The sequence below is a fragment of the Trichosurus vulpecula genome, chromosome 3 (genome assembly GCF_011100635.1).
Source record: "Trichosurus vulpecula isolate mTriVul1 chromosome 3, mTriVul1.pri, whole genome shotgun sequence".
Taxonomy (NCBI): domain Eukaryota; kingdom Metazoa; phylum Chordata; class Mammalia; order Diprotodontia; family Phalangeridae; genus Trichosurus; species Trichosurus vulpecula.
In genome coordinates this window covers 345,454,262-345,476,317 of record NC_050575.1, presented here as the reverse complement: position 1 = coordinate 345,476,317, position 22,056 = coordinate 345,454,262, and the positions used below count along the sequence as shown (strand labels likewise).

Sequence of the window (22,056 nt, the reverse complement as noted above, 5' to 3'; positions counted from 1 at the left end):
CCAAACTTCTCACATGTATTAGGAGGGCAGAGTTTATAATCTCAAAGAGGATCATAAACATGCCTGAAAGGTTCGGAACCGCCGGATGTAAGAAACTCTCAAAGTAGAAGGCAGAAGAATCAAAACATATATTTAGGCTCCACAGTAACCAACCCATGAACCAGCAACCCCATTTTGATATATTGATCAAAAGCTTCCAGGCCCAATAAGTACGCCTTGAAAGAGTAACCAGGAGGCTACAGAGAAGCATGATTGCGTAAAGCAAAATCATGCTTCCCCCTCTATGGTAAAAAGATTACCCACTGGCCTGAAGTCTTTGTTCAGCTTCCTCCCGTAGGTCAGCTCTGCTACTGGCAGCTCCTGCTTCAGCTGTGGCTGTGGCTGTGGCTGTGGCTGTGGCTGTAGCTATAGCAGCCTCTGGCTCCAACGGGAGCTGCTTTTAACCATCCAGCTTCTGCGGGGGTGTAAGGTATGCCGGGGAAAGCACAGGTTCTTTCAATCTGCTTAAGCAAGGTGAAGGGGTTGACCGGGAAAGCACAGGTTCTTTCCATCAGCTTAAGCAAGGGAAGCAAGGTGAAGGGGCCGACAAGCTTACTCCAGTCCAACATACAAACAGCATTCAGTTCAGGGGAAAAAGCCAAACTAGTCAAGGCCACTTGTTGACTAAGTGCTAAGGAGCCCATTTTTGGTTGCCAATACATCACATAGGCAGTTTTCCTTGCCACCATCTTCTGCTTCTTCTCTCTCCTCACCAGCAATTCCTGCTCCTGTTGATTCTGCAGGAAGGCTATTCTCCACTCCTGTTTCAAAACTTGTCATACAATATAATCTCAAGGCATTCACTCTTTCAGCACAGTCTTCCAGAGCCAGGCTTATCAGCTCAAGCCCTCAGAAGAAGGGATTATCTGCCAGGGCCCCTGCTCTAGGTCCCTGGGAAACCACTTCCAGCACTTCCACCAGCCTGTTTTCCTTCAGGCCTTTGTTGGTCCTGGGGCTCCACAGAACCATAGCCACTGCAAGTACAAAGAGCAATCCAAAAACCAGGAAACATTCAGCCACCCCAGTATCCCAAAATGCCATACTTTCCTTTTGAAATGCAGGTCCTGCCAACTACGCCATTTGTATCAACAATCTGGCTAGCAGCTGTTGTGGGGGTGAAAGACCAACACAAGCCCAACAACAAGCATGCTACCAGCATGCTGCAAAAGCCCAGGTTCTTTTGATCTGCTTTATTAAGGAAAGCAACGTTAAGGGTTTAACAATTTTACTTTAATCCAGCATACAGACAGATGGGTAAGAGCCCTATATGCAACACCCCACTTTTACCTGGGCCTTTTTAATTTGGGGTGGTATTGAGGCACAAAGCAACACACACACAACAGTGTATGTATATATGTGTATATGTATATATGCATATGTATATGTACACATGTATAGCAATACATATGATTGAGATATACATATATACGCATATATACATACACATGTATGTGTATATATGTATATATGTGTGTGTGTGTGTATACATATATGAAATGTATAGGTGCATGCTCAAAATTTTACTGCTAATAGTAGCGTGCAATTTTTTTTAAATGGGGATGACTGGACTAAAGATGCAGAATGAAATAGCCATTTTCAGACATGCCCAATGTGTGTGCATGTGTGTTTTGCTTGACTATTCGGATATGCCCCAAGAGAGTCCAGTTTCTATTTTTGTGAAAGTTGGTAAATAGTGATAGTGATGCGAAAATAGAGACAAAAGACATTAATGAAACATTTAAAAAATAGGAGTGAAAGATTTAGCTCCTCTGATCCATACATGATCCATGACAATTTTAAGACTCATGATGAAAAATGCTATTTACCTCCAGAGAGAGACCTGATGGATTCTGAGTACAGATCAAAGTATACTTTTTTCCTTTATTTTTCCTACTTTTTTTGGCAATATTGCTAATATGAAAATGTTTTGCATGATTTAACATATATAATGGCTATTATATTGCTTGCCTTTTCATTGGGTGGGGAAGGAGCTGGAGAGAGCAAGAAAATTTGGACCTGAAAATAAATTTTTTTTAAATTACACTCCCCAACTGCCAGAAAAAAAAAAAAAAAAGAAGTTCAGAAGGGGACACAGACAAGCAGATTACTTTTGTTAATGTCCCTGAGAGAACAGACTGAAAAGCAAATTGTAAATGTTAAATGACTTTATAAATGTTAGCTATTACATGAAATTTAACATAAACCAAAAAAGAAACTCTAAAATAGTTATTTTCCATACAGTCCTCTTTTTCTGTTCTTCAAATATTGAAATATTGATGCATTAGTGTTTAAATTCATAACAGAAAGGGAAATGCACATATCTTAAAAAGGCTTTGTTCCAAGGTGTGGAAATTTAAAGGATTATGCTGACAGCACTTGTACTCCATAAGCAGGTACAGACAAATGAGCTTAGCACCTAGTTAGTAAGAACAATTAATGAAAATAAGAAGCTAGCAGATGACAGAGGCAGGACCAAAAGGGATGACATCTGTAGAACACTTTGCAAACCTTAAAGGCTATACACCTGCTAGCTATTATCATTATTATGAAATCACTTTCATTTTCCTTCCTCCTTCCATGGTTACAGGTAGCACAGATGACTCCCTCCCAACAGTGTTACTCCCCTCTCTTCTTGCCCCCGTATCAATCCTCACTCTAACCCCCCACGCACTTTGTTAGACCTGGTCAGATCCTTTTGGCTTCCCCTGACTGGCATGCCAACCCAAGTGGGCCTCTTGGACCTTAAGCTTTCCGTTGGTTAAAACACTAATAAAGCCAATGTTTTAAGAATCACTGGCCCAATTTGCAAGTGACATTGACCTCTTTTGAGTTCCCAATCCTTGAGCATAGACTGGAGAGTACACGGGTCAACAATCAAACCCAGGCCCCCAGATCCCAAAGCCAGTCTTTGTCCCACATCTCTCTTGCCTTCTACAGGGCTATTTCCTCAAGTATTGAATGAAGGTAGATTAGATGTTTAGGGTCCCTTCCAGCTAACATCCCATTATTCAATCCCTCCATTAGGCAATTCAGAAAGTATTTATTAGATGCATAATCTATGCCTGGCAATGAGCTAGGAGGCACTCTTCTAAGAATTTCACAAAGGCTAATAATGGAATGAGAGGAGGCCCAGGATAACTAACTTTTGCTCAGTAGACATGAATCATGCCTTTGCTTTCATCAAAAAGAAACTTTTCTTTTGGAAAAATAAACAATCATGACTTCTTTAGTCAGTCAGTAAATGTTGAGTACCTACTCTGTGCCAAAGAATGTATTAAGCTCTAGGGATACCCTCCCAAAAAAAGGCTTAAGACACTCCCTGCTCTCAAGGAGCTCACAATCTAGTGGGGGAAGACAACACATAAAAAAGACCCAGTTCTGGGGGATGATGAAGTCTTGCAACTGGGGTGGGGAAATTATTTGAGGAGGTGTGAGTTACAGGAGTGATTTCATCTGGCAAATTGAGGACTTTCTGGATATCATAACATCCAAATGAAAGGCTGCTTTCTCCACTGGCAAACTGAAATGTGTCGCTTGAAAAATGCCAGCAAATCCAACACTTTCTGCCTAGGCCCTGGAGAGCTTTCTGCAAACAATGTTGGCCCATTTTAGTATTTGGCAACAAAAGCTATCAGGCCCAGGGTGAAAAAGTTTTGCATTCTCTTCTTGGGAATGTCGTAATATGCTTAACTTGGCCAACTTTGGCAAGCACCAAAAAGTCGCTTAATTATTAAGGAAAAAAATGACTGAAAATGGAAAATGACCTCCAGTGTGAAGAATCCAAGGTCTGTGAAGTCAGTGCAGTGCTTGAATGGCAACTGAGAGCTTTGCCTGAGAAAGCACCCTGGTCTGGGGCTAGTTCTGCACAACTAGACCTAGGGATGGATATAGCTCTTCACGGATTACCCACATGCTTTCTTTCAATGACCCCGAGGGGTGAATTGGTATTCTTACTGCCATTTTACAGATGGAGAAAGGGAGACTCAGAGAAGGGAATACATAGGTCTGGCCATTTCAGAGTTGGAACATGAACCCAGGTCTTTAGACTCTAAACCCAAGGCTCTTTCTATGACTCTATGCTGTCCCCCTTGACATGATAAATGATAAGAATTAGCCAAGACCAAAAGGAGCAAGAAGTCTAAGTTCAAGAAATTCTCCACTCTCCAGGTACTCAAGTTCATCATCTTTATTACTCATATATCCAGAATAATCCATTATACAAATCTTCCAAAATAACTAGATATTACAAGAATAGTTTACAACATAGCTCTGATTGCACAAACACTCGACACAGGAAACCACTGTTATGAATACATTTGTTTTCTTTTAAGAATACTTTACAGAAAATAGGTCTTTGAACATCTTAGAGCATAGTTCAGTAATCAGAGATTCCTTTCCTATTAGTTATGATAATGACTTATCATTTCACGGTTTCTAATGCCATTTAACACAGTACATCAATGATATCCAAAGTAGTACTGAGACAGTGCTTTTTGTCTCAGTGTCTTTCTGTCTTACTTTTCAAATACTGTTGAGTTTACAAAGTTCAAAGGACTTTAGGCTTTTTTTTTTAACTGATCTGAAAGAATTCAAGTATTCTCTTGACTAGGAGAGCTCATTTAAACAGCCTTCCTTCTGAAATCACCCAGTTTGAATGTTAAGGTGTCTCAATTAACCCTTAACTGGCAGCATTATCTCTTTCATTCTGATACAGGTTAGGTTACCTAGAATTTTATTTTATGCCCCCTGACTGGGTAGAGTTTTTACATTTCACCTACAGCTCCCAGACCATAAAACGGAACTCCAGAAACTAGTGTTAAGAAAATTACTATTTTTGACATCATTTGGAGCAAAGAACCACACTACATTCATTCGAGGTCTCTCCCAGGTTGAATATGATATTAAAAACTAATAACAAAAATAAAGTATAGGGATGTGGCAGTAGTCCTGTAAAATATTGAAAGACTGAAAAGCTTAAATGCTGAGGTCAACATAGGGGGTTACAGACACCCAAGTCCAAGCTGTTTTCATCAATAGGCTCTATTGACAGTTGAGTTCAGTATTTGGCAAACATTCTTTTCTAATGTTTGTAGCTATAAGCAGCCTTGCAAAGAACCACCTGCCCACAGTAAGCAACTATCTGTGCTGGGCAAGCTGTAAAGAATACTGATTACACAAGGACCTATGGGGTGGATGAATGTTTGGCTGAGATTACATGTCTGGGACGCCAGTTATTTCTTAGGTCACGTGAAGTTTCCCTGGCCACATGAAAGAAGTATTCATTTGACAAAATATTTTGCTAACATTATTTTAAAATGGAGAGTCAGGTAGTATCCTACGTTCCAAACTGAGATTCTAAGCACCCACCTCGATGACATACCACACTCTCAAAACGTGCCTGTCTGTTAAGAAGTTAAACATGAATTCAGGAGTGGGATGCAGTTCCGTCATTTTGAGGTACATCTCCCCCAAAGTTTCTATTTTCACTCCAAAGTAACAAGCTGCTATGGGGTTTCCTCCCGCAGCACTGAAGTTGGAAAAGCACAGCTATTCTGCAATACGGCAAGCACTCAATCACATTATACTGGGTCACATTTGCATAGAACTAGCAGACTGCGGACAGATTTTTATTCCAGTGATTTGGCAAATTCAGCATAGTCAATGTAGCCATCGTCGTTCGTGTCGTCGTCCCTTAGAACGTCATCTATCAGGTTCATCAGTTCTTCTTCCTTCATGGCTGGTGCCTGCTCTCCTCCTTCCTGTGGAACACAATCAGGTGTCATGAGAGCACGGTCATACTACAGCCCAGGGGATGAAATAAGGAGAGAGGGGTACGAAGCAAATGGCAACAAAGGTCTGGCCCAAATGTGATGAGAAACACATTACGATGGCACCAGCAGCCAAGTGAATGATGAGAAAAACCTATGGAGTAACCGGGCCCCACTTCATCATTTATTTTATCCATTAGTGGGATTTCATCAGTGGAGGGAATTAGCAGAGTGAGGCAGATTGGCAATTCATCAGGGATGGCTTAGAAGGCTGCCAGGATCATGAAAAATCTCACAAATGGGGCTCAAAAGCAGGGCTCAAACCCAGCTCTTCCTGGCTCCCCAAAATGGCTATTCTCTCTGCCGTGCTGCCCCTCATTTAACAGAAATAATTCTTAGATAGAATTCAGAATTATCATTTACTGATAAAGAATGCAGCAACAGCTTGAACAAACCCTTATTTCAGAAAACTTCTAGGACAGTATGTGCTTTGCCCTGTCCCACAAACACAGCCGACAGCTCTGGCCCAAGGGCTCTTGGAAGTGCTCAATGATTTGACACAAAACCCATGCCCACTACTGGGGAAACAACTCATAAAGGAAGTGCCCCAGGGAGACAGGGTCAGAGCGATAGTTTGGCATGGATGCCACAGCAACCCATCCCTGATGCTCACTTCACTTAGGTGAAGTATAGAAACCAGGGGGCCGCAGGGAAAAGGGAAACAAGATTATGGCCAAGTGAGGGCCACATGGCATCAGAGAAAACCCAGGAGATGTTTAATATAGAATTTGTTCCCAAGACATCTACAAATAGCTCACAGCAGGACACTACTGACGAGTCCCATTGATTCTTCCTTTGAGATACTCCCCATAGCCATCCCATCTTTCCATTTCCACAGTCACCACATCAGCCCCAGCCCTAACCCACTGCCCAGCCCACCCCCAAACATCTGGACTGCTGCAACAGCCTCGTCAGTCTCACCCTTCCCATTCCAATCCATCCTACCCACCAGTGCAGACCTATCTTCCTAAAAGCCTGCTTGAACGGGCCATCTCCTTGCTCAAAACTCTTCAAGACTTCTCATCACCAACAGGACAATAACTAAACTCCTCAGCTTGGTATCCATAATCTGGTCACAGCTTACCTTACCAATATGGAAACCCCTCCATCCTAATCTTCTTGCCTCCACACCTGGATACACATACCGTTCTGCAGGAATGGAATATCTTCTCTATTCTCCAAATTCTGCCCATCCTTGGACATCTAACACATCCCACGTCCCCCAAGCAGTTTTCCCTATCTCATTTCATCATCATCCCCCTCCTCTAAATGTCTATGGCATTTACAATCTATACTACTCATTTAACACTTACCACATCTTGCCTTAAATTATTAATTACCTTTTCTTACGTGGCTACATCTTAGCTCTCCAATTAAATTTTAAATCCCTTGAGGTCAGAAACTATACATACCTGAATTTCCAATAGCTTCTAGGATAGGGATGAGAATACAGTAGGCTCTCATAAGCCTCTGCGGTCTGAATTATTATGCAAAACAGCCTAAGTCCTCCTTCTTGTGGGGTTACATATCTAGTACATCAGAGGCTGGCAAATCCAAACTAGAGTCAGCAGACTGTGGTTCTGTCCCTATTCTGCCATTTACCAGTCCCAAAGTTTTCTAGACCTGTTTCCTCATTCCATTCCACGAGCATTTATTAAGCACCTACAATATGCATGTAACAAGTACTACGCTTAGCCCTGGAAATTGGAAAAAAAAGAACCAAGTGACTCCTCTATAAAATGAAAGAGGCCGAATGAGATGATTTCTAAGGGCCGTTCCTTCCTGACATTTTAGAATTCCTCAATATGAAGAAACTCCCACATGCTGACTATTTTTAAAGGGCATCTAAAAGCAATTATCTGTGGCAGTGATTGGGACTGGATGGCATAGAAAATCCCAAACCAGCTGTTAGCCTAGAGTCGATCTAGTCCACTTTCAGACCAATTTTTTTTTCCCTGAAAGAAGGTATTAAAAGGTACATTAAGTTGATCTATGCTAGGTTAAAGAAATAAATTCTCTAGTGTGTCCTGTACAGGAAGGGCAAGGGAACAAAGAAGAGGAAAAACTAAGAGTACTGGGATGAGACAGTGAAATCACAAAATTTTAGAGTTGAAAGGAAATTTGAAGGCCGGCTAGTCCAGCCCATGCCTGAAAAATGGATCCTGTCTCTAACACACCCTGAAAGTGGTTACCCTGCCTTCTCTAGGGAGACCTCTCTCCCAACACACATACACACACACCCCACACCCCCAAGGGAGTCCATTCAACCTCTGTATAGCTCTAATTGCTAGACATCATCTAGATTTACCTCTTAGGTATGTCTATCCATTTCTCCTGGTTTTGCCTTCTGGGGCAAAGGAGAAGGAATCTCATCCCTGTTCCACACGGTGGCTCTTTGAACACTTGAAGGCAAATATAATGTCTCCCCTGAGTCTTCTGCTCCAGGCTAAACATCCCTAGTTCTTATATGGCACGAATCTGAGGTCCTTTCTATCCTGGCTGCTCTCATTTTGCCAAGGTCCTTCCACAACCGCGGTGCCCAGAACAGAACACAACTCTCCAGGCAGAAGCTATAGGGCAGTAAGTCTCTTGCCAAAGAAGAGGAAGGGATCACATCAGTACATGTTACATGAAGATTGTTCCCAGGGACCCGTTCACACAGGCATTGCCTCCTCTGTAGGTTTCTCACTCACCTCCTTATGGACATGAGAGATAGCAGTGGCGAGTTCTAAGCCATCAAGCAAATTATTGCCATCGTAGTCATGCATCTTGAAGTAATGGAGCTGCAGCTCTTGTGGAGACATCTCTGACTCACTTTTCTCAATGACGCCTTCTAGATGTTCCATGATGTGCCTAAAAACCAACAATCAGGCTGAGACCATTGTGGAGGCTTTGGGAAGACTTCAATCAGTTCTGTGACTACAACGCAGGAGGAGCGCACAAATGAGCAGGTCTGCCTGCAACCACCGCTTAAAGCTTGGGCATTTTATCTCCGAGCAGCAAGTAATAGTGATGGTTGACAAATGCAATAGTAAAAGGCCAGGCCTGCCATGGCTACCTGGCCCACCCCAGGACAATGGAAGTTTCAGGGATGAATACAACACTAAGAAGTTACTCCTCATGCACCAAAGGAAAATATATGAGGGAGGCTGGGAGACAAGAAATGTAGGCTCCAGTGGTGGCTGTACCACTACCTCACTTAATTTCTCTGGGCCTCAGTGTCCCCATTCATATAACTGGAGTTAATAACTATCATGTCTTACCCACCTCCCAGGGTTTGCTGCTTGGATCAAATAAAATCAGAGATTGGAATGTTTTAGGAAAAAATAATGGTCTGGGTGCAGCTGCAGCTCCAACTGACAGGCCCGATCTCCAGCACTGGGCAGCCCCCACAACACGTACTCTTTGTCCTGCACCATGTTCTTATCCAGGCGAACACCATGGCTATGGCTGTCCACATGCTCTTCTGCCCCAGCACTCAGGAAGCCGAATACCCCCAGGAGGCAGCACAGGAGAGTGGCTCTAAGCATCCTCGGGGAGCTTATATCTGCGTCTAATAAGAGAAGAAAATACGGAGGGAGATAGGAAAGGCAGGAATTACACCTAAGATTCCTATAAGGATTTGAGATCCAATCATCACTCCTACCAATTCAAAGAGGCAACTGACCCACTGGAATTGGGAGGGAGAGGGGGAAGGAGAGGAACAGTGCTACAAGAAGGTGTCCTAGGTCTGTCTCCAGCTCAATGTGTGACTTTAGACTTATTTCTTTATCTGTCAAATGGGGCCTAATAAGCCCTGGCCTACCTGTCTCACCCGGCTGCTGAGATGGTCTAATAAATGACACAACAGATGTGAAAGGATTAGGTGCTATGGAGATGGAGTAGCCCAGAGACCTGGCACAGTGTGAGTTGCCAAGAAGTCCCAGTCTACAACAATTAAAGGCAAAAAGTCTTAGGCCTTCACTGAATCAACCATCTGGTCTGGAGGTGCCAGGTGAAGAAACAACCAAAGGGGGCAAACAGCATGCGGTGCAAAGGCCCAATGGGCGCAATAACTGGGTAGAAGGGGGGTGGTCACTTTCCAGAGGTGGGCCACAGGTCCTGCCAAGACTCCCTGATCCAGGCTGTCCAAGTGGCCAACTGTAGTCCACAAACCTTTGAGTTATAACATGAGCTGATGCCTTAAAATGCTCCCCGTCTCCCTATCACACCCCCAACTCAGCAATGGCGGGGGCAGGGGTATCTGGGGCCTAGGGTTTAGGCACAAGAGACATTTGTTCTCCTCATCTTTTGCAAAGAACAACTATAATCCTAGGGGCACTATCATCTGCCTGCTCCAGACCCATCCCCACAAGAATATTTTCGAAACAGTTTGAGTGCTACTGGGTATATACTCCAAGGAGGTCAATGACAGCGAGGAAAGTCCTTGGGATAAGGTAATTCAGAGCAGCACTCTGTGGTAGCAAAAAACTGGCAACAAAGTGACTGGAGAATAACACGTGAACATAATAAGAGATTCTTATGGGGGATGTGGGAAACAGCAAAAACACGGAATTCAGATGACGTGGTAAGACTTGTACGAAGTGAGATAGATGCAGAACAAATAGAGCAGAACCAAAAGAACATATACCATAACTTCAACAGCACAGGTGAAAACAAGACTAAAGGGTGGCTAAACCCCAATTAATTACCATGGAACAATCTCTCTCAAAACTCTTGACTACTTTATTTTTTGGCAATTATGTGAAACATTTCCATATTAAGTCATTTTGTACAAGACTCAAATAAAAGAAAAAATTGAAGGAAAATGAAAAATAGCATGCTTCAGTCTGTATTCAATCAGTGTCGCTTCTTTCTCTGGAGGCAGAGAGTACACTTCTGCATGAGTCCTTTGCAATTGTCTTGGATTGTATGGCTGAGAAAGCTAAGCCATTCACAATTCTTCATTCAACAACGTCACTGTTACACTGTGTACAACGTACACATTTCACTATGCGTCAGTTCACGTAAGTCTTTCCAGGTTTTCTCAAATCATCCTGCTTGTCGTTTCCAATTCTTAGGCACCACAAATAGAGCTGCTATAAATATCTTTGTACAAATAGGTGCCTTCCTTTTTTTTGGATATCTTTGGGAAACAGACCTAGCAGTGGTATTGCTGGATCAAAGGGTATATGCAGTCTTACAGACCTTTGGGCATAGTTCCAAATTGCTCTCCAGAATGGCTGGAACAGTTCAAATTCCACCAACAATGCATTAGTGTCCCAGTTTTCCCATATCCCCTCCAACATCCAACATTTTCCTTTTTTGTCACATTCGTCACTCTGATAGGTATAAGGCAGTACCTCAGAGTTGTTTTAATTTGAATGTCTCTGACCAACAGTGATTTTGAGCTTTTTTTCATATGACCATGGAAAGCTTTGATTTCTTTGTCTGTAAACTGACTGTGAAACAATCTTGATTCCCAAGAACAAATGAAAAGCACTTATCTCTCACCTGACTGGGGGGTGGGGTAGAGTGTGGGGGTACAGGATGCTGTGTACACGCTAAGATTTCATGCTTGGTCAGTTTGTTTCATAGAACTGGTTTTCTTTGTTATTAGGAAGTTTCAAGGAGATAACTGATGTTAAAACAAAGCCATCAATCAAAAAGAGGAGGGGAAGTTGGAGGGATGGCATCACTCTTGGCAGCACTCCCCAGACAGGCACTCATTTGGACAGAAATGCCTCAAAGTACTGGTGTAGATGATCCAACACATACACGCACACCCCACCCCCACCTCCCCAGGAGCCTCACTGAACACAGATACTCTTCATGATGAAATCTCTTTTGTACCACGTGGAATAAAAGGTTTCCATGTTAACTGCCATCTTATCAGAACAAAAAAGTAGGGCAAGTAGGTGGCACAGTGGATAGATTGTTAAGCTTGGAGTCAAAGAAGACCCTGAGTTCAAATGCAGCCTTCAGACACTTACTAGCTGTGTGACCCTGCACAAGTTATTTAACCCTGTTTGCCTCAGTTTCCTTATCTATAAAATGAGCTGGAGAAAAAAGTGGCAAACCACTCCACTACCTTTGCCAAGAAAACCCCAAATGGGGCCATGAAGAGCTGGATATGACTGAAACAAACGAACAGCAACAGTAACAAAAAAGTGGAGAGCAGTCAGAAACTACCTTCTAACTTTCAAACAGTCAAATCTCAGGGGTGAATGTGGCCCTGCCACACCACTAAGAGTGACTATTCAGGCCTTTTACTTCTGAGAAGGGGCTAGGAATGCCAAGTTTTCCCAAACATTTCCAACTTGTGCATTTGTAGTCAAATCCAAAATGCCGCTAATCACATTTGGGGTATTTGGCTCAATCCTTCTCATGGTCCCTTGCTTAGCTTCGTCTGAAAGCAGTGGTTACCATATGTTTCTAACTCTCAGAACAAGAAAGAACAAACCCACTGAACACAGGAAAAAACAGAACACCCACAGTCATGACCTGGCTTGGGCATGACAATTTGAGAGCCGGCATCTTATGAAGTTCAAAATGCTCACTTAAAGCAAGGCATCGTCAGCAAGCCAGACCGAGGGCTTAGCTGTTCTGTGTACAAACACCCTGGCTGATAAACAAAAGGAGCAAATCTCCCACATTCCAGTGTTCCCCCAGAAAACGACAAGCTTGTCATTACATATAGATAACGAATGAGCGGCTCAGCGTCGGACTTATTTTTCTGACTCAGCTCTAGAGGTTGGTTCCCAGTAAAAATATTTTAACCGTCACTCCTGTTGTAAGTAGTTAATACCATCCAAGGAAAAGTTCCCAACTTAAGAAATTCAGTACTGAGACTTCATTAATACTAGACCCAACAGTGTCTTGGCCACAGTAAGAGTACAATGCATATTTACTGATCTAAGTTTAAAAAGAAAACACAAGAGGATGAGCTCCCAACTTGAGAGAATGAACAGAATTGTTTTCTCAAGTCTAAACTTACGTTGGCCCTCCACGATCTGCGCCCACTCTACCTATCCAACATTATTCCTTACTTTCCCCAACTCTGTATCATGCCAGAGTATTCCTGTCTATATTCTCACTCCCAATGGTCTGTCCCCGTCTTCAACACCTCTCTAAAGCCTTCTCATTCTTTAGTGTCAAAGGTTCAAACCTCAGCTACCCTGGAGCAGTACAGTTCAGCAGGAAAGCACCAACTCTAGAGTCAGAAGACATCTCACGCTTGCTACCTGTGCGACCTTGGGCAAGGTGTTGTACCCCTACGGGCCTCAGTTTCCTCATCCATAACATGAGAAGATCCATCCAGATGACCTCTAAGATCCTTCCCAGCTACAGATCTTTGAGTCGCCTCTTGACTATTCCAAGCAACCCAGACTTACCCCTTCTATGACTATCTATAAGCCTTCATGTCAAAAGCACTATACGGTAGAAAGAGTGTTGGATTCAGGGTCAGGAAAGACTCGCGTTCAAATCCTGCCTCTGGAACTTAATTATGTGACCCTGAGCAAATCACTAAAAGCCTCAGTTTCTTATTCTGTAAAATGGAGATTATAATGCCTACCTTGCAGAATTGGTCTGAGGAGTAAAGCATTTTGAAAATATTAAAGTGCTTTTTGTCGTTGTTCAGCAGTTTTTCAGTCGTGTCCGATTCTTCATGACCCCATTTGGGATTTTCTTGGAAAAGATACTGAAATGATTTACCATTTCCTTCTCCAACTCATTTTACAGATGAGGAAACTGAGGCAAACAGGGTTAAATGACTTGCCCTAGATCACATGGCTAATGTCTGAGGCTGCATTTGAATTCAGAAGGATGAGTCTTCTTTAGCTGCCCAGTGTAGGTCAGTTATTAATATTCATGTTTGCATATATCACATATGTTAGACTCTTCTCCCCTACTAGATTTTAAATCCTGAGGGCAAATCCTTGGTTGCCCTCGTGTCTTTCACAGTGTCTAGAAATGAAGACACATCGGGCACTTGGTAAAATGCAGGATGAACTGAAAAGAACTGAATCTGATGGGATTTTGTGTATTCCTGAGGCAGAGAAGAAAATCTCAAAACCTCCCAAAAGTGTTGCTGGATTTGGAGTCAAATGACTTGTGTTCAGTTCCCAGCACCACTCTGTACCACCTGTGTGACCTTGGAAAAGTCACTGAGCTTAACTAGACCTGTTCTTTCACTTGTAAAATGAGAGGATGGGGCTAGACTCCCTCTGTGGTTCTCTTGCAGCTTGATTTCTATGATCTTAAGGCCTTTGGGCCTTTCGAGTCAAAGCCCAGCTTTGTCATTCTTGAAGAACACAGCATCAGAAGGGACTTTGAGATCTTTTACTCTCACCAAGCAAGCTATCATTAGCCCAGTTAGAATTTGAAGGCATTTGGGTACCCTCCTACCTCCCCAAAATGACCATAAGCTATTGGCAGCTTCTCTCCTAGCCTGGAAGCAAACAAAAACAAAACTCCTGGAGCACCCTTACTGATGCTGTGGACATTGTACCCAAGATAACCTCTACCCAAAGCAGATGACAAAGGCAAGCTGGGCAATCCGCAGTTTTGCCCGTGGAGATAGTAGCATCACATATTCGGAGCCAGGAATGACCTCCGACACCACACAGTCCAATCCCCTCATATGACAGAGGAGACTGAGGCAACAAAGAAGTTAAATGACTTGCCCAGGGTCCCACAGCAGTGTACTTGCTCAAGGGGGAGGTGACCCCACCTGGAGTACACGATTTCACAACAGCTATGCTCTCAGCCTGAGGGTGAGAGAGGAAGCATATGCCTGGTGAGATGGGCAGAACTTGTGCTCCCTGCTCCCCTCAAAAGTAGGCATTACAAGCACACCTTAATTTAGGGACCTCCGGAAACATCCGTGATTGCGATATTCAGCTGCCTCTGCCTCTCCCTTGTAAGGGTCGCAGCCAAGACCCTGGACAGTGCCCTGAGCTACCAGGGCCAGACTCGGCCAGGCCAGGTCAGGCGGTGCAGCTGTGTCTGCCCTGCTCCACAGAGGGAGCTGCTGCCTTGGGTCCCAGGGAGGCACAGGGTGCAGCCCGTTGGGGCCCGTTGGCTTCACAGCCCACTGTCCAGGCAGGACAGACGCTCGGGCATGGCACCCCACTGCACCCCCGGATCCCACAAGCTTGGCATGCTCTGGGATCTCTGGGCATCCAGATCCCGGGACTGCTCCGAGATCCAGAGCCCCCAGGTCCCCCTCCCCCAGTCCCAGATCCTATCCTGATCCCTACTCCCCATCTCCCTCCCTCTGGATTCCCAGACCCCTCTCCTGCTCCCGGGGTCCCCAGGCCCATTTTTCGCTCTCCAGGTCTCCAGATCCCTACCCACCCACCCCCATCCCAGGGTTCTCAGCCCCCTACCCTGCTCCTGGGGCCCCACCCCGGGCGGCCTCCACATTCTCCCTAGCTCTGGGCCCCAGCCCGGGTTCCACTGGGCTGGATGCGCCCAGACCCCTCGGGAGTTCCCCTGCAGGCCCCCGGTTCCGCTCCTCTCGGTCCTAGGGTCCCGTTACCAGGGCTGGGCTGCCCCGCCGGAAGCCGCTTCCAGGCCAAGGTTTGGGAGCCCGTAGCCCCAGACCCCGGCCCCCCTGCTCACCCAAGCCGCAGTCAATGAGGCGAAGTTCTGTAGCCCTGAACGCCGAGCTCTCCAGGTAGCTTCTTAATCGTCCGGGTCCCGCGTCCTCGTTTTGCTCTTTCTCTCGCTCCGCCCCTTCGGGACTCCCTTCTGACGCATGCGCACTCCTTTATCGCTCTCCCATTGGTCACCGCTTGGCCCCGCCTTCCCACTTCCCGGAGCCCGGCTGGTGGCGGCTTTCAGAGCAGTACACGTGTAATCGGGCCCAGGCGGAGGGGCGGGGTCTTCCGCCGGGTCCTGCTCTTCTCACTTCGCCCAACTTCCTGCCTCTGCCCCCCACCCCCGCCACCGCGGCGAGGCTCCGCCCCCTGACTCTCCTCCCCCGCTCCGAGAGAAAGGGCTGGTTGCCCAGCGACCAAACACGCCACAAAGCCTGGCCTGGGGGAGGGCCCTCCAGTGGCCGAGCTCAGAACTGCATCTGGGGGAATCTCAAACCTGGGCCACTCTAGGACCTCTATCCATCAATAGCCATATAAAAAAAGCTCTAAATTGAGAATAACTAGAGATATGCAAATTAAAACAACGCTGAGGAACCACCCTACACCCATCAGGTTGGCAAAGTTGTCCAAAAAGGAAAATAACAAACGCTGGCGGGGTTGTGGAAAAACAGGTACTGGAATGCACCGTTGGGGGAACTGTGAAGCGATCCAACTATTCCGGAAAGCAAATTGGAACTATGCCCCGAGAGTCTACTCGATTGTGCGCACCTTTAACTCAACTATGCTGCTTAGGCGTATACTCCAAAGAGAGTTTTTAAAAAGAGGAAAAGGACCCGCACATACATAAATATGCATAACAGATTTGCGGGGAGGCAAAGAATTGGGAAGTGAAGGGATGCCCATCAATTGGGGAATGGCTGAACAGGTTATGGTTATAATTGTATTGTAAGAAATGATGGAGGGAATGGCTTCAGAAAAACCTGGGAAGACTTGTATGAACTAACGATCAACTTTGAAAGACTTAGAAACTCTGATCCATACACTAACCAAAACACCAAAGAACTCATGATGAAATATACTATCCACATCCAGATAGAATTGATGGGATTCTTCCTTCCTTTCTCTTTTTTTTTTTTTGACATAGCTAATGAAGGAATTTGTTTTGCATAACTAGACGTGTTTGTAATGGGTTTTGTTTTTCTTGCCTCCTGGACAGGTGGAGGAGGGGGAAAGGGAAGAAAAGAATTCAGAACTGAATACAAAATAAAATTGAATTTAAAATAAACAGGGGTATCTAGGTGGCACACCAGCCCTGGAGTCAGGAGGACCTGAGTTCAAATCTAGCCTCAGACACTTGACATACTTACTAGTTGTGTGACCTTGGGCAAGTCACTTAACCCCAATTGCCCTGCCTTCCTCTCTCCAAAAAAAAAAAAAAAAACCAAAAAAAAAATACACACAGCAGGACCTTGTATTCCACAGACCATCCAATCACATGTATCCCTTTACAATGTTGCAGTAACTGTGTATATTGTGTTCTTGGCTCCGCTTACTTGCCACTGCATCAGTTCATGTAAGTCTTGCCACATTTCTCTATTCATCATTCCCTAGTCATCATATTTGGTTTTTTTCTTACAGGACAGTAATCTGCCATTACATTCACGTATCACAATCTGTTTAGCCATTCCCAATCAATAGACACTACTTTTTTTTTCCAGTTCTCTGGCTACTCCAAAAAGTGCTGCAGTAAATTTTTTGGTGAAAATTCAATAAACTGTTTAGTGTATTTAGTGGCTTGTGAAGAAAACACCAAAAGCAAGGATCCAGTTATGCAGGAAGAGGAGAAGGAATACCTAAGGAATAGCACTCCATTCCTCCAGCTTAGATTTCCGTACCCCCCCCAACACACATATACACACACACACACACACACTCTCCTTACACAACCTCTTTGTACACACACTCTCCTTACACACACACACACACACACACACACACACACACACACACACCCCTGCCCATCCTTCAAGGCCCTGCTTCAATCTTACCTCTTCCTCAGGCTAAAATAATTTCTCCTTCCTACTAACTTCTTCAGTGACAACTTCCCCCAGTGGAATAGTTGGGTGACAGCCGTGAAGGAGGCTAAAGTAGGTACTGTGGAGTGCCTAGAGCTTGGTCAGACATCCAAGACGCCCAAGTCACCATGGCATCCCAGGCCATCACCGGTCATCCTGACTTTTGTCCTGCCACTGGACATTTATGACTCTGGAAGAGAGAATGAGGCTGACGACTCTGTGCAGCTCTGCCTCACTTAAATCCTGTTCATGAGCAAGTCAAGACATCAGCCTTACGATATCTCTGAAAATGAAGGGCGGACAACGACAGCTTCTGCAGTGTGCCACAATAAAGGACTAGATCTGGAGTCTAGATGATACTAGATGATACTTTTTTATTTAAAATCTGCATAACCATGGGCAAATCACTTTCATCTGTACCCAGTACAGACCTCGGTTTCTTTATCTGTAAAATCAATCAATAGATACTACTTTGTTTCCAGTTGTCTAGCTAAATTTTAATGTCTTTAAAGCTTAATTTCAATGTCTCTTCCAGCTTGAACGAAAGTTGTTTATGTCTTTCCCTATTAAAGGGTTTTTTCAAGGCAGAGACTGTTTAGTTGTCTTTGTAACCCCCCCCACCCCCCCTCCGCCCCCCAGTATTAATCACAGAGGTCTCCACTGATAGAATTGTAAACCCTGAGAACAAGGATGACTCTATTTTTGTCTTCATATCCTCAGGGCCTAGCACAATGCCTGTCGAGCTGTTATGCATTAGTAAATGCTTGTTAATTAATTGTACAGAGCAGATTTAACAACTATTTGGTGGTTTGATTCAATATAGTTTTGATAAACATACAAAGTATATAGTGAAGGTCAGTCAAGGGGTTCTTCCCAAAAGGTCCAAACTATTTTCAGTGACCCTGCAGCAAAGTCCATATAAACAGACTTTGACCTGTGTAGAACTGGCTGACTGGAAATTCATTTCAACTTCAGTTGAGTAATCCTTTATTCATTTCCACATCGATTCTCCAATGTCCTCTAATCTCCTTAAGCCTCTAACCTTCCTAAAATATTTACCGTTTCTGTCAGAAGCTCCCCCATGACACAAAGTGCACCAGTATGATTTGGTGTCAGACTAAATTACCTTGCTCTTTTGGCTAACAAAACCTACCCAATATACCTAGGATATTTTGTGCCTTCCATCCTACAGAGATCAGCAAACTTTGGGCCATGGGTCATAGTTTGCCAACCCCAGCCAAATGAATACAGATGCTTAAATTCAGTCCCTTTGGGAAAAGCTCCAGTTGTCCTTGACCTAATCATGGCTTGGACACCTAATATACTAAGACAACTTAACACTTGCAAGCACACAATTTACAATACTATGGGGCAAAGTTGTATGTGTGTATACGGATATATGTATGTGTATATATGTATATAAATCATAAAATGGGCAATTATTAAGCAATCGATAAGCATATATTAAGCACCTCCTGTGTGACAGACGGCTGTTCTAAGCACTAGGAAAACAAAGACTAAATCTCTACTCTGAATGAGTAAATATTTATATTTAAATATAAAGAGAATAAATGTAAAGTAGTTAAATTCAAGGGAGTTTGGAAGGGACATTGCCAGCAGCTGAGGGGTAGGAGGGGAGTGATTTGGCTTCATAAAGAAGCTGGTGCTTCACTTGTGATTGAAAGAGAAGGATTCTGTGGAGGAAACAGGAGCAAGTCCTTTTCAGGCACTGGAGATGGCCAGGTTAAAAGCAAGGAGATGAGATAAGAGTGTTAGGTATGAGGAAGAGAGAGAAGGCTAGTGTGGCTGGACTTTAGTGTGGGAGGAGACAGTAATGTTCAATGAGCCTTGAAGAATGGGTTGGGAGCCAGGTTGTGAATGGCTTTAATAGACAAATAAAGGAAATTGTATTTTATCTTAAAGTCAATAGCCACTGGAGTTCATTGAGGAGGGTGATTACATGTGCTTAAAGAAAATCTCTTTTCCTCCTGTTTGGAGGAGGGACAAGGTTTGTGGCAAGGAGACCAATTAAAGGAGTCTGTTGCGATAACCTAGGTGACCTAAGATGGCAGCTGTGTGAATGGAGAGAAGAGCTCAGATTCTAGAGATATAATGGAGGTAAAAATGTCAAGATTGGGCGATAGATTGGATATGTAGGGGGAGGGAGAGTGAGTAGACAAGGATAGTATCAAGGCTACAAATATGGGAGACTGAAAGAATGGTGGCATTTTGGTGTAAGTTTGGAAGAGGGGTGGATTTGGGAAGAAAGATAATGGGTTCTGTTTGGGATATATTGAGTTTGAGTGTCTCTGAGTCTCCAGTTTGAAATATCCAATAGGACATTGGTGATGTGTAGTGGGAGCTCAGGAGAAAGATGGGCTAGATAAAAACATCTGTGAATCATACTGTTGCTATTGTTCTGTTAGAGCAGAATCTTTGTGACCCCATGTGGGGTTTTCTTGGCAGAGATATTAGAGTGGTTTGCCATTTCCTTCTCCACCTCATTTTACAGATAAGGAAACTGAGGCAAACAGGATTTAGTGACTTGTCCATGATCATATAGGCAGTAAGTGTCTGAAGTCAGATTTGAACTCAGGAAGATAAGTCTTCCTGCCTCTAGGTCTGGCACTCTATCCACTGTGCCATATAGCTGCCCTATGGCACATCACAAGTGTTTAATAAATGCTTTTTGACTTGACTTTTTTTGTTGGACTATGTAAATGTGTTTCGAGGGATTGATTTTTTAGGAGTTTTTTTTTTAATTTTTTTTAATAGAGGAAGGGAGGTGGTGGGAAGGACAGATTCATTTTTCAAAATACTTGTTTCTTGAAAAATAAAATTAATAGAGAACAGGCAGATGATGCGGTGGATAGAGTTCAGAACTCGGAGTCAGGAAAATCTGAGTTTGAATCCTGCCTCAGACACATATTAGCTGTGTTATCCCGGACATGTAGACATCTTTGTGTTTCAGTTTCTTCATTTGTAAAATGAGGATAATAAAAGCAACTCCTTCACTGGATTATTGCGAGGATATAATGAATTAATATATGTCACTCACTCTGCAAACTTTAAAGCCCTATATAAATGCTATTATTATTATTATTAACAGCAACAATAATCACTTTTAAAAAGTTAAGGAGAGGCAGCCTGATTTAACAGAAAGTGTATTGGCAGAGATTAGCCGCCATCATTCTAATCTCAGCTCTGTGACCTTAGGCAAGTGACTTCACTTCTCTCTTCTTAATGATCTCATCTACAAAATGAACTAGATAATCTCTAAATTTCCTTCCAGCTCTAGAGTTATTTCTGTGATGAACACCAAATGGATAGGGCAGACATGCGGGCACATGGGGAGCGCTTAATAAATTTTTGATTTTTGACATGGAGGTTCAGAGGAGAAAACAGTGGATTGAAGTCAGCAGGGAAGTTTCATTAGGAAATGAGACCTAAGTTACGACTTGAAGTGTGGGTAGGAGATCAGATGGGAAAGGACATTCTGAAGTGTGCCAGCAGGAGCAAAGGCATTGTGGGTGTGGGAAGGAACAAGCATTTATTAGGCTCCTATTGTGTAAGTGCCAGGCACTGTGCTAAGCCCTTTTACAAAGATTATCTGATGTTCTTCTCACAACAACCTTAGGAAGTAGGTGCTATTATTGAGGAAACTGATGCAGACAGAAGTTAAGTGACTTGCTTAAGGTCATGTAGCTAGCAAGTGTCTTAGGCCACATTTGAACCCAGATCTTTCTGACTCCAGGCCCAGTGCTTTATTCACTGTACCACTTAGCTGCCTCAGGCAAGGCACTTCTACCCTTCTGGGTTTGGTTTGGTTTTGTTAACTTTGTATTCACTTATGTCTGACTTTGCAGTCACACCACCTGGGGTTTATGGGTTTTCAAGGAGGATTAGTACCTCTGCTGTGAGGGCTTGCCAAGCCTTTGTCAGGGCTGCTTATCCACCTTTGGTGTCTACCTGGCACTCAGCTCTCTTCTGCGGCTCCAAGAAGTTATAGCATATCCAGCGGCCACGCCCCGGGAAGCCATCTCAGCAGACAGGCTAAACTAGGTTGAAGGTAACCAACAGGACACAAACCCATCAGTGAGTTAATGGGGTAGCTACCCCAAGTATGCGAAGACTTCCCCTGATGGAATGGGCAGATGAGAACAATTTGTTCCAATGGCCATGGAGACAGCTCAAGTAGGCACTGTGGTCAGCCATCAAAGACGCCAAGGTCATGGTCGCCAGTTGTCCTGACTTTTGTCCTGCACTGGACTTCAGTGACTCTAGAAGAGAGTGAGGCTGACTTGACTTTGTGCAACTCTGCCTCACTTACATCGGCTTCACCCAAAAGTCAAGACATCACCCTATGATGTCATTGGGTAAGGGCAAGCAAAGTGGGACTTTTTACTGTTTCTTCTTTTGGAGGGCTTCTCAGCACTAAGGTAATCAAGTGCCTTTGATTGAGTCTTGCCTTTGTTTGTATGAAGGCTTACACCCTTTTGCTAATTAGGTCATGAGAGGTGTGAAGCCCTC

At 44.0% G+C, this 22,056-nt stretch overlaps 1 protein-coding gene across 1 annotated transcript; it reads right to left on the bottom strand.

Moving 5' to 3' along the window:
• Positions 1-4,201: 4,201 nt before the first annotated feature.
• MCFD2 (multiple coagulation factor deficiency 2, ER cargo receptor complex subunit) lies at positions 4,202-15,821 on the bottom strand. The gene is made up of 4 exons (XM_036752042.1): positions 15,474-15,821; positions 9,270-9,420; positions 8,561-8,720; positions 4,202-5,798 (listed from the first exon to the last, which is right to left on the bottom strand). Exons 2-4 carry the CDS (start codon positions 9,395-9,397, stop codon positions 5,667-5,669), a joined length of 420 nt encoding a protein of 139 aa, XP_036607937.1. The 5' UTR covers positions 9,398-9,420; positions 15,474-15,821; the 3' UTR covers positions 4,202-5,666.
• Positions 15,822-22,056: the final 6,235 nt, after the last annotated feature.